Source organism: Stenella coeruleoalba, assembly GCF_951394435.1.
Source record: "Stenella coeruleoalba genome assembly, chromosome: 1".
Classification (NCBI taxonomy): Eukaryota; Metazoa; Chordata; class Mammalia; order Artiodactyla; family Delphinidae; genus Stenella; species Stenella coeruleoalba.
Window position 1 is genome coordinate 138184618 of NC_137169.1, and position 13316 is coordinate 138197933.

The 13316-nt window shown below is 39.5% G+C and overlaps 1 protein-coding gene across 1 annotated transcript in view; it reads right to left on the reverse strand.

Annotated features, from left to right (window-relative positions):
• Nucleotides 1-13316, reverse strand: part of USH2A (usherin) — a 785755-nt gene that overhangs the window by 450601 nt on the left and 321838 nt on the right. Inside the window, exons 30-31 of the mRNA XM_079900731.1 lie at nt 3006-3119; nt 764-925 (exon numbers count right to left, since the gene is read on the reverse strand). Coding sequence (XP_079756857.1) covers nt 764-925; nt 3006-3119 — 276 coding nt within the window. The remainder of the gene's footprint in view (nt 1-763; nt 926-3005; nt 3120-13316) is intronic.

Genomic DNA, 13316 nt, shown 5'->3' on the forward strand with positions numbered 1-13316 from the left:
GTTTCCAACAATTCACTTTTCTTAAGTGTCATGACTCTTTATAATATGATCTAGGCAGATATACTATGTTTCTTCCCAAATGGTCTCCAATTCAAACCACACTGAGTGACACTTCTGAGTCTTAAGCTTATTCCACATTCATGAGGATTTTAAAGTGGTTAATTCATGTGCCAGTGGCATTTGTTTGAAATGACATCATCGCCTCAATTGGATTGACATGACATCAACTGAATTGAAATGACATCACTGTACTGCGAGCACGGCTGGGGAGCACACTGGGTCCCAGCTTCAATCTTGTGATCAGTTAGAGGCAGAGGAGTCATATGCTGAGCTGTCTGTGTTGATATTATACATTTCCAAACCCCCCTCTGCATCTGGGCAAAGGTATATTAGTAGAAGGATTCAGGTAAGGAGTGGTGGGACAATGGTAGAGAACATGCAGTAAGACAGCCTTGGGGGAGGGGGAAGGGAGCCAGCGTGAGCCCTTTTCCATTTTTCCAGCTTTGACTTCACTGTAAGTGTAATGTAACCACAAAAGTCATGGAATTCTAATGATTTAACAGGAGACAAAACTAAGTAACCCAACTTTCGAAACTGCATTCTCAGATAACTATTTTATATATATATATATATATATATATATAAAAATATATAATATATATACTGAAATATATATATTAATTTATAAGTATATATAATTTATACTAATATATAGTCTTTAATATAGACTATAACTATTTACTGATACCTATAGAAGTCTTACCTGTGACTGTGTAGTTCTCTCCATTGCCTGAATAGATTAGTATCCCATCCATATATAAGGAGTACTGAGTTATAATACCATTTGCCTTCTTGGGTGGATTCCAGGAGAGTAACAAAGAATTGGGAAGGGATTTGGCTACTGGTGGCTGAACCTCTTGTGGTGCTGTGGGAAAAATTAAAAAGATATATACAGTCTAATTTTAGTTTACTTTTCTAATTCAAACTTTTCACACCCAAACCCATAAATCATGGAATAAGCCAGAAATCCCATGCATGGAAATGTTCCTGATTCATGGGCAGCTTGTCAGTAATTGCTTTAGGAACAGTACTAAATACCTGTCCTGAATTTATGAGAATTTGCCTCAATGATGGACGGGGAGTATTTACACTGGTTCGCTTACTGATGCTTCTGTTACTTCATCGCAAGTATTATTAACCCATAATCCCTACTTGGGCTGTGCCTTTTAAAGCAAATTAGACAGAATCCCTACCCTTGAGGAGCTTTTGATCTAAGATAGGCAATGCTAGGGAGAGCGGTTCATAATCGATATAAAAAGACGTATATGTAACCATAGAAATAGCCAGAAGATACAGAATTAATTACGTATGAAAATTACAACGTATGTGAGGTTTTTTTTAGTAAAGGGGGCCTGTTCATTTTCTGTAATGGTCAATGAACTGGAGTCACAGGAACTAAAAAACCTTTTAGAAATTGATCCTAAACATACCTATCGTTCAGTAAATTAGTAATAAATTTAAGAAAAAACTAGAAATTGGGAAATCCTGAAATAATGGAAAGAAAATGGTGAACTGAATCAGCAGGAATCCCTCTGGGGTTGAACTGTGAAGTAGGTTTGAAGGGTACCAGGCAAGACATGGACAGAAGGGAGAAAAGAGTGAGATATAGGACAATCTGTGCCATATGGAAGTTGGTGGAAGTAACTGGAAAAGGGAATAATGATATATGCCTCAGCAGAAGCAAAGACACAATAAGAAAGATAGCGAGAACATTGAGAAAACACGGAAGATGGGTCACCAATGCTGTAGCCCAGGTGAGGGTGGTCTGGTGAGGTCAGGTGCAAGGCATGAAGAACAAATTGTCACAAGAAGGAGTTTACAAACTCTTGTTTTCTGTCCATGTTTCATCAGATGAGCCCCATTGTCTTTTTTTTTTTTTTTTTTTTTTTTTTGGCCACCTGGTGTGGCATGTGGGACCTTAGTTCCCTGATCAGGGATAGAACCTGTGCCCCCTGCGCTGGGAGCGCGGAGTGTTAACCACTGAACTGCCAGGGGAGTGCCTCCATTGTCTTTCTTTACACATTTTCTGTGCGAGTGGTACTTGCTTTAAGGATTTAAAAGAAGGAAGGGGGAAGAAGAGGAAGTGGGTAAGGGCGGGTGGAGGGATAGTGAAAAAGAAAGAGACTGGCAGACTCTTTTTCCCTAAAGATCAAGGTTTTAAGTCTCCTGAATCACTTTACAACTAGACAGTAAGAGAAATATGTTAATCCCTCTCATCCAGGAGGGAGAAATACGAAGTAACAACGCTTTAAATGTTTTGAGAGCTGTTATTTCTTGAAGAGATGCATTCTGACGCTCGAGCAAAGCTTTCGCTTTAGAGTGCTAAAATATTTTCTCTTTCCCGCTGCCTTCCTAAATGTATGCTTTCTGAAACATTAATTTATGCCAACAGTTTGTAAGTTCCAGGTACAACAAAAGTGTGACTTGAGGCGGAAGGAAGCAGGTCGTGATTAATAATGCCTCGATCGGCCTTTGGAGGTTCCATCACACTGAAATAATTGTTGCTCACGCTGGGGTTTAGCAGTTAAAAGAGACCATGGAAATCAACCGTTGGATTCTCAATTTCATACTGTGCCATACAATCAATTCTTTTTAGTCAGACTGTCTCTAGATTTACTTCTGAGCCATAGTAAAATGAGGAAGCTTTCATTAATCTTTCAGATGCTTCATATTAATGACAAGGCTCTTGCATGAACAATGTAACAGCAATTAAAAAGCCCATTAATCTGCATTACAGCTATTAAAGATGCATGTCATTAAAGGGTATGGAGTTTGATTCATTTTCGCTCCCCCCCAAAAAATGGAGCAATTATGGCCTGGCAATGCACTTTGTCATCAAATTAGGTTGGGGTTTTGTAGCAAATGGCCTTGCAGCATTTAGCTCTTCTCCTATTTTATTATTCATGACTGAAATGTGGAAGTCAAGACCTTTGAAATTACTTTACCTTCTTGTGGAGTAGAGACGTTCAGTGCGTGCGAGCTCTCGGTACAGCCAGCCAAAGTGCACGCAGCTAGGGTTACTGCATAGTTTTTGAAGGGTAGCAAGCCTGTCAATATGCCTGTAATAAAGGGGACAAAAAGAGGTTTGCATGTTTACCAGAAGAAGCTATACAGAGTATTTTGTGTGTGTGTGTGTGTGTGTGTGTGTGTGTGAGAGAGAGAGAGAGAAAGGGAGGTAGAGACACAGAGATGTAGAAAACAAAAACATATGCTCCTTTACTTCATTTTCCTGCCTGTGTGCTGATTGCAGAATGGTGTGACTAGCAAGAAACAATTTAGAAAGAAACAGATATCGTCTATTAACACATATATGTGGAATCTGAAAAAACTGGTATAGACGATCTTATTTACAAAGCAGAAATAGAGACACAGACGTAGAGAACAAACATATGGATAGCAAGGGGGAAAGGTGGAGGGTGGGAGGAATTGGGATGGACAGATATACACTATTGATACTATGTATAAAATAGATAACTAATGAGAACCTACTGTATAGCACAGAACTTTACTCAGTGCTCTGTGGTGACCTAAGTGGGAAGGAAATCCAAAAAAGGAGGGGATATATGAATACGTATGGCTGATTCACTTTACTGCACAGTAGAAACTAACACAACGTTGTAAAGCAGCTATACTCCAATAAAAATTAAAAAAAAAGAGAGAGAGAGACCTGCTTATTGTTAAGACAGCTCTAAATAGCATTTTCCCAAATGTGCTTCTCAGACGCTAATGCCCCTGAGATGTTTCCCCGGTAGAAATGGGGGATTCCACATGTCGTTCGTAAAGCAGAGCCCAGTGTACCTGATAGTGAAGACGGCCATCATCCCATTTCAGGATACTAGACCTCCTGCAGAAACAAAACTATCTCATTTTCTTTTACCTCACATTTTTCAACCTTATTTAACTAGAGAGTCCTTCTTATGCGACATCTATTAACACACATTAGGAGACGCTACTCCCAAGAGTTACGTCATTATTTTAACGGTAGGGTACAGGTATACAAACTATTTATTCACGTTGCAGCTAACAAATATGCAAATCAACATAGTTGAACAATTAGCCAATTAAATAATTATGCTTTTGTACTTCTTGCAAAATTATTAGTTTGTTTAATTAAGACACCTGTCTTAAACAGAAGCACTGCCCACGGAAGTGTTGAATTAACCTGACTTGGTGGTGGATATGTAAGATTTGTTCCGCAATTTAAGGTTCCTGCAGAAACTAAAACACATTTTGTTTACTGGTGTTTATAATCAAGGCAGAGGCTCTTTATTTAGTTAATCCCATGAATTAAAGAAGTATCAAAAATATAATTTGTGTATTTGCTCACCATTGTTTTCTGTTGCAGGTTTTAGAGCTGTTTTAATCCCTAATCACATAGACTGTCATCGTTCTTATAAAAAGATGGTCTTACTCGTAGTATCCCTTTATCGAGTAAACCTTGATTGTTTTAATGAACTGGCATTGATGACAGCTTGCATCATTCAACAACAAATTTTAAAATACATGTTTGCCTATTGCCTTTCCCCAGGAGAAAGGATAAAATATTAAAAGAGCAAAGATCAGGATGAAGCAAAGACCACAGCCCTTGTTTGCTTTGGCCCTTCTCACTTGCCCTCAGTTCCCAGTGTTGCCTGCAAGTCTCTATTCTAGCAGCTCCCCCAAGCATCCCCCTGGGCTACCCAACCCTCTCGGCTGCACTTGGCACGAGCATCTTAGCCCGCGGCCAAAGAAGACAGCAAGCCAATGAACTAACACACATACACGTTGGACCATCTCATGCCAAATGCAGCTCTAATTTCAAAACGCCTTCATGTTGTCACCTTCTGCTTTCCCTCACTCCTGCCACTGTGACTGTCATTTCCTCTTGAATCTCCCAGATCATGACCCACATTCTGAGCTCACTTTTTAAAAAGAGGTTATTTCTCCTTCCACTAAAAGTCTTAAAGGAAAGCTTACGGCATCACACATGCATCTTCATCATGTAGTGATGTCGTGGTTAAGAGCAAAGATGCTCGCGCCAGATTGCTCGGGTCCAGATGCCAATTCTACTACTGATTTGTAGTATGGGTCTGGGCAAGTTGCTCAGACCTCTGTGGCTTAGTTTCCTCATCTGTAAACAGATAATGATCGTATCTATCTCGAAGAAGAGGCCTCACAGGGATAATATAGTATCATGGGGATATGAGATGGGGATATCACAGTATTCACCTCGAAGTGTTACTATCAAGATTAAATGAGTTTGGGACTATAACATGCTCAACGCAGAGCTGTGTAAGGGGAGAACTCTAGCATAGAGCCTTGGTAGCCCAAGCTATGCTACCATTCCAACTCAGTTTCTGCCTGCACTGTACTATTAAATATTGATTTTTATCTTGTCAAGATCGCTAGTGATCCCTTACACACCAGACCAAGTAACCCTTCCACGGTCCTTATTCTCCTCTGCTTACTGGATTTTGCCTTGTTCAGCTGCCGTCGAGACCACAGAATTTTCCCAAGGAGTCCTCCTAAATTACTGAGGGCTCCTTGCTTTTCTTGACCAACTCATCTTCCTTTCACAGTCCCTTAAATTTTTTTTTTTTTTTAACAAGGTCGGGTCCTCAGGCTTCTTTCTTCTTCTGAACACTTGCCTTTGTTAGTTCACTTCTTCTAAACATTTGCCTTCATTAGTTCATCAAGCCTCATCTCTCATTTATATCTGCAGACTTCACATCTCTCCTCCAAGCTCTGGTTCTGCATTTCTACCTGCAGGCCGTGTATCCCACGTGGATGTTCAGCTAGCATTTCACTCTCAACCTGACCCAATCCAGACCCAACAGTCAAAACTATTTTGCAAACTTCCCTCTTCCTATTTCTTTTTTTTTTTAATTTTTATTGGAGTAGAGTTGATATATAATGTTGTGTTAGTTTCAGGTACACAGCAAAGTGAAGCAGTTATCCATATACACATATCTATTCTGTTTTAGATTCTTTTCCCATATAGGTTATTACAGAATATTGAGTAGAGTTCCCTTTGTTATACAGTAGGTCCTTACTAGTTATCTATTTTATACATAGTAGTGTGTATATGTTAATCGTGGATGGACCTAGAGATTATCATATTAAGTGAAGTCACTCAGACGGAAAAAGAGTAATATCACATGGTATCACTTATACGTGGGATCTAGAAAATGGTACAAATGAACTTATTTACAAAACAGAAATAGAGTCACAGATGTAGAAAACAAACTTATGGCTACCAGAGGTGAAGCGGAGGGAGGGATAAATTAGGAGACTGGGATTAACATATACACACTACCATTTTTCCCATTTCTTAATACCTCCGTCATGATCCCTAAATTCCGGGTTCAAAACTAACGTGTCCTTGTGAGATATATCCCAGCCATTTTATCCTCTGAAAATCTTTGGCATTTGTCACGTCTTTCCTATCGCCAAGTTCAAATCTGTCAATACTGCAAGTCTAAATAAGATGAGTTGCATGTCTGAATTAGTATAATGCCATATTAACAAGTAATGAATCGGCCCCCAGAAAATAAAATTTTTAATCCTACAGTGAGCAAGGAAAATATGTTGGGACATGAAATGTTTCCTTTGTTCATCACCAAAAAACCTAGGTGGCATTGCCTCTCGTAGGTGGCCCTGACCTAGCTGGGGCACAGATATATTGTGTCACAAAAGGTACAGTGGCTGTATACAGTTTGATGCTCTGCAATCTTTAGCATGAAGGTGCGTCATACATCCAGATAATTATCATTGGGAAACATAAAAAGCAGTTCCACTGTGTTACAAAATACCTTCCCTGAGACATTCTTTCTTTCCAAATCATAGCTGAAGCGCAATGTTGGAATTGTGACTATTATACCAACTTAACAAGAAGGTTATTAGTGGAGACTTTAAGAAGGATCATGTCAACCCAGATACTGAGTTCACGTTCACTAAACGGTCTTTGGTGTTTAACCTTTCTTGCCTTCATTAAATGAGGCACTTTGTGTGTATAGGTTTCTCATGAAACTCCTTTGCTAATTTCTTCCCCCCTTTAACCTTAAGGACCTTAAGAAACAGGCACTATTCCTCTCAGCAAACTTGCATTCTTCAGTTTGTGCTTTGGTAGAGAAGTTTACCAAATTGTATTTCATAGAAAAATCCCAATATTCTGAAAGAAAGATGCTGGAGAGAAACCGGATCATCTTTCAGGCCATTTATCAAAGTGCTCACATTTCCTATCTCCAGGCAGGTGAAACAATAATAATAAACACTGAGAACTGAGAGCTGCAAAATAGAAAACAGAAAAGGAGGAGAAGAAAAAGCTGATGTTTGGGCTCTTGCCAACTTCGAATCGCAGGTAGAAAGTTTGGGGTGGTTTGTAAGTCACATTTTCAAACAACGTGCCGTACTTTCTGAGTCTGAGGTGGCCTTTCTTTCCTATGTGCAGTGGGGATCTTGCTTATAATGTTGTGTCTCAGAGACAAAGTTTGTCAAACCATCGGAATAATTTCCCCTAAATACGGGTTAGTATCATCAACTTCAGTAAGAAGAGCAGTGTAATGATTGAGCATTTTCTCTCCTCTTGTCAGGTTACACTGAGGTTGGGGTAGAAGGGGCTGGTCAACCAGGTGGTCCTCACTAAATCAGCATAACGATCAAGTCATCCTATTGCCTGAGACATGCGGTTTCTCTCTTTTGCTTCTCAGTATGGAGCGTTTACCAGGATGGATTAAAGTTAATGCTTATAAAAAGTTCTGCTATCACCAAAAAATAAACATATTCTCCCCAAGACTAGGCAAGGTAGCCTTTCTTTCTTGGATAGATCCCTAGAGACCATTGAGTGATTGGCCAAATGGTCTTCCTTTAAGTGTCAGAGTCAGACTTAGATTATATACTCTCCAGAAGAAAAAGTGGTACTCCTATGACAGCATATCAGTACCAAACAGTTATTTATCAACTTTCCTTCTATATGCTTCTGGGAAAGGTGCTATAGACCACAGCTGATCTTTACAAGGTTTCTAATCGAAGAAAATATTAGAGCTAGAAGGACCCTGATGATAACGATAATACACACATTAAATACATAAAGCAAAATGCTTGCATACATGTCAAGTGGACAAGGGCATTTATAAGATCCATGGCTTCCAGTCCAAGATGATAGGGGATCTATATTTGATTAAAGGCAAAGAGAAAAAAGGGATAATCATTGAAAGTATATTTCAGTATTCTACTTAAAAGAATACTGAAAAACGTAGAGTGACATATTTATAGAGGAATCCCAGAGAGAAAAATATGGCACATACACTGTATCCTGTGTCCACAGAAAACCCAATAAGGTAAAATGGGGTCGTCTCCTTGATGATCCTTAGGATGTTTAAAATAAAGAAGTGAAAACTTTTAAGATTGGTTTGGATATGAGCCCCTTTTCTCTGGCAGACATCACAGAGGAGTCTTTTTACCCTTTGAATTTGAGACTGTTCCTACCTCGAGGCAGGCCAGATGACCTCTCCAATTCCCTTTCAGCCGCAAAACTCTGTGAAATCAGAAAATGGTCCCAACCATGTCAGGAAACCTGCCAGTCTCTTTTGATAATGGAAGAGGGTGAGCTGAAAACACATTCCATAAGCATAAAGGAAGCATTATTGATGTCTTAAAAGTGTTAGGATCCCATGAAACACAGGAGTGTGGGTATCCGGATTAAAATCATTGGCACCAGCCCGACCAGAACTCTCACTGCTAAGCGATAATGCATTTTGCATTAATGCTTAACATTGAGAAATCCTGATGGGCCACACCAAGGGAGTTTGAAGTAAAGTGAGTATAGTCCCTTTGAATTGCAGTCCTGTGGACCTCGGCGGGTGCAGAAAGCCCAAGCCGAAAGAGCAGGGGCAGGAACGTGATTTAAGGGGTGGCAGCACATCACAGGAGGAAATCGAAGAGCCCTAGTGCGTTAGGTTCCAAACTGTGTGCTCTGAGAATTTCTGCCTAGCAGAGGGGAAGAGCCTTCTCCTCGAGAATCGCGCCCCTCGCAACGATTTTGGGAGCTCCTTGAATGCAGAGGGTATGACCTTTTGCTTCTTTACTTGTCCTATTTTCCAGCAGTTATTACGATGGTTTACCAAAGGTGGACCCTTGATGTTTGCCCAAAACATAAAGACCTTTCATCCTCTTAGCTCACTCAGCTGTCTGCCTCACGATAAGAGATGCTCACTCCCGTCCTACCCTTTCCAGGGAGCTAGCAAAGGAACAGACACCGTTTCTTTTGACTGATAGATGATTATTTCCAACACTTGGTTTCCCGTGCTCTAACCTCGAGTTTCAAAGGAGCGCAAGAGAAATATTAATAATTGGAGGTGGCCTGACTACCTAAGAGAAAATCATTGTGGAGCTGACACCAGCTGTGCAAGCTTTTGTGCCTCTAATGAAACTGTATGCTGAGATGCAGGGACACAACAGAGGAGTCGGCTTTGACACTGAGATTTTTATGATTAACTCTGACTCAATGCAGACAAGTATAAATGCTCGGCCTGGAAACCGAGCCTGGGACACAAGACAAAATGGCATCCTTTTCAAAGCCCAACACGTTTTGGAGAAGAAAAAGTGACTCTGCGTCTATTTACATCCTTGAGCACACTCCTCCCCCCTCCTCCACCCCACCCTCAGCTGCCAACCTAGGTGTTTGGCTGGCATCCACTGTAATCTGTTCTCCTTCATTATGTTAATCTGTGGGCGGAAAGATTTCTGTCATCTTCGAACCGCTTGTACAGCAACGGTAAACACCTTGGCCTGTCTGTAATTGGACAGGTGTCTGCATTGATGTCACCCAGCTTTTAATTCAATTAAAGAACTGGCTGCTCTGCTCTCATTACCCACCCATTTCTGTGGCGCTCTGAGTCTGGCGGTGAAATCCGCACACAGCCATCACCTACCCCGAGTCCAAAGTCTGTGGTCCCCGTGCAAAGATCACGCAGAATATTTCAAACGGACCCCAACGATCCCAGTGTACTTTCCTGTTAGCAAAGGCATTTGGAATAAGATGGAGACTTTGTTCTCTCTCTCTCTCTTTCTTTACCTTTAAATTCTCTATTGTCTAAACGGTGTCTTCTACCTACTGGCCAGTAATTAGGAGCTGTCCAGCAAAAAGAAAAGCAGTCTCTAGCTTCCCCTCCCCAGGGCTTTCCTCCGTCTCAAGAGAACTCATCAGAGTACAATGTTCTTATTTATTTGCTGGCATTTCACATTTGGATCAAGAAAGTGAGGGTGGGGAAAAGCAAGGCATTTATTAAGAGGGCCATCTGGTAAGGGATCCCACACAGGCAGAGCTGAGACTGCTACCTAGGGACACAGTAGAAGAACCCACTTTTAACAGAAAGCCAGCCAGGGGAAGGAGGGCTGAAGAGAAGGGGACTTTTCTGGCTTAAGATTCTGCTGCAGTGCTGAGAAATCCTAAATTTTAAGTGTCCTACATCTCAGAAAGAGTTTTGAGCCACGAACTAACCCAGTGGATGGATGAAAGAGACTAAATCAATCCAACATGCCGTGATTTCTGCCCATTTAAAGGAACCTCTGAAAATAAAGTTCTAACACAGACATTGTGACACAGTAACCTCATGAAACTGAATAATGGCATTTGTTAAATATGGATGAAAATTCAACGGTCTAACAGACATCTGGAAACGCACCCAGGATGCTTCTCCTCTGGTTCTTAGTAGCCTAGGAAAGTGGCATTTGTTGTTGTTGTCTTTGGGGGTAATAGTTTAAATAAAAATAAGGATCTGTAGGATTTATAAAATGAAAGTCAATTTTCATTTTAATCAAAAGGTAGAATAGCAAATGAGCTTACCCCAAACCTAACGTAACCCTTTGGAAACTAAAACTGATGTTTTACATATAATTTCCTGCAAATGGATTTTCTGACCTTACTTAAAATTTTTAGTACTAGGGAACACCTTGGATCAAAGACTAAATGGATTTCAATGTTTACAAATGGGAAAAACAAAATTGTTTATTCTTTCATTTTTTAAAATAAAATATAGGGTCTAATCCTAGTCTTAGAGAATGGTTGAAACAGTGATTTTAATTGAACTCAAAGCATTATCCAGTTAAGATTCTCTCAGTAGGCTTATAGCTAACCTCACATTTTTCATCAATGCCTTCATGGTTGGTAAGAACTACAGAGTCTCTGTCATTTTCCTTCTAATTCTGCAATTGATTTGAAGCCACCCACTCATGTGAACTCTTTATGGAGCATAAAGGGCCGTCACTGATATCATTAGAACTCTCCCAGAAAATATCAGACTTGACTAAGCAGGGAGTCAGGCAAGGAGACAGGAGGAAAAGAAAAATAAATGAGAAGGGAAAGTCATCCCTTATTGACCAGTGTCCTAGGTCCCCTGCTGAAAACCTCCGATAGGATGAGCCCCTTGTACAGAGGGGCTGCCGTTGGGCAGAGTGTAAAGGTCGCTCAAGTCCACAGCAGAGCCAAGGTCAGAACCTACATCTTCTGACTCCAAGATCACTGATCCGCTTACTAGACTTAAGCCCCAGTTCTGGAAGAAGAAAGAAGGCGTGTTGAATAAATATTACTAAAAATAATAGCACACTTTTATACTAAATACTTGATTTATATATATCTGAAAACGTGTTAATAGGTTCAAAGTTATTACTAAAACCTACTGTATACAAACAGAAAGTAAAATGCTTATCCCTCCAAATGCGTGAGTGTATATGCCTATAGTATTCCCTTACAAAAACAACTGATTCATAAGAAACTCTACATCAGGGTATATGTGCTTCTGTGTGTTACTGAGTATAACACTTTATATGTATATATATTTGGAACTAATCAAAAACTTTATATATATATAACACTTTATATATATATGTTTTCGATTAATTCCACATATAGATACAATACAAATATAAAATGGTCATAAAAGTTAGAAAACAGAAAACTTGAGGTGACTGTTCCCTTTCTTTATCAAATGTGAGTAGTAACCCTTAAGTATTTATATCCAACACTATAGCATGGCCAACATGCCCAGTTGATTACTACACTACAGCAAAATGGATGTATTACCATCCTTTTTAACCATCACACAACATGTTACCAAAAAGAAATCCAAATCCTGCACCGCGAATTCTTACTGCATAAAATAAAATGAGGAACTTGTAAAAAGCCCCATCTGAAGCTTTCACAGTGTACCAGGAGTTCAGGCACATTATATATTCAGGAGAGTTAGACAAAGCTATTAACTCATCAACAGTGCATTACCTGATGAAATTCTTCTACATTAGCTAAGCAGGAACATGACATCATTTCTATTTTTACTATTTATGTCATAGGCCATATTTTTGTCCTGTGAATTTTTTCAGACCAATTTCTTTCAAGATTTACATTTAAAGAAATAGTTTGTAATAAACCACAAATACGGAATATTAATCTATGGGGTACTGTGAAAAATAGCAGAGACTTCCTCAAAATTCATCTTTTAACAATACCATCAAAATGAATTTTTCAAATTTACCTCTGATGTTTGCCTATTGTGACAGAGACCACTAAATGCCCTCTCATTGTATATTCTCTTCCTCCACAGTAAAATAAAAAGACCCTTTTCGCTGGGCAAATGGCCACTTTGAATACGGACATTTCCAGCAATCTGTGTAGCTAGGTATAGCCATGTGGCTAAGTTCTAACCACAGAATGTAACCAAAGGTGGAGGAATAACTTCCAAAATATGTCATTAAAGTGAATGTGTACATCCTTGTTCAACCATTCCACCTTCCTGCTGAATGGAAACCAAACTAGATGGCTGATGCTCCAGCAGCCATTTTGGACCATGAGGCAGAAGTCTTGTCTCTAAGGATAGCATAGCAAAACGATGAAGAGTGTGGATCCCTGGCACTGTGAACATCCACCCCTACATTGACCAACTGTGAACACCTATTATCAGAGAGAGAAAAACTTAATTTTGTTGAAGTCACTGTTATTTGGGGTTCTCTGTCTCTCAAGAAAAAAATAATAAAAAATGAAAAACTTATCTCTACTGTTTTTGCCCCATAAAACACTCATTTTTAATATAATATTATACTTTAGAGAAAGTACTGCTTGTTACGTGTATTTTACCATTAATTTTAAAAATCAGGAAAAAACAAAAGCAGATTGTAACAGTAGGATCTAGCACTAACCCAGAACATAGCAGATAATGGTTTTATTTTTAATAAATGAATAGTTTCTGCTCTGTGTCATTATCAGCTTTGCAGCAGCATGGCTT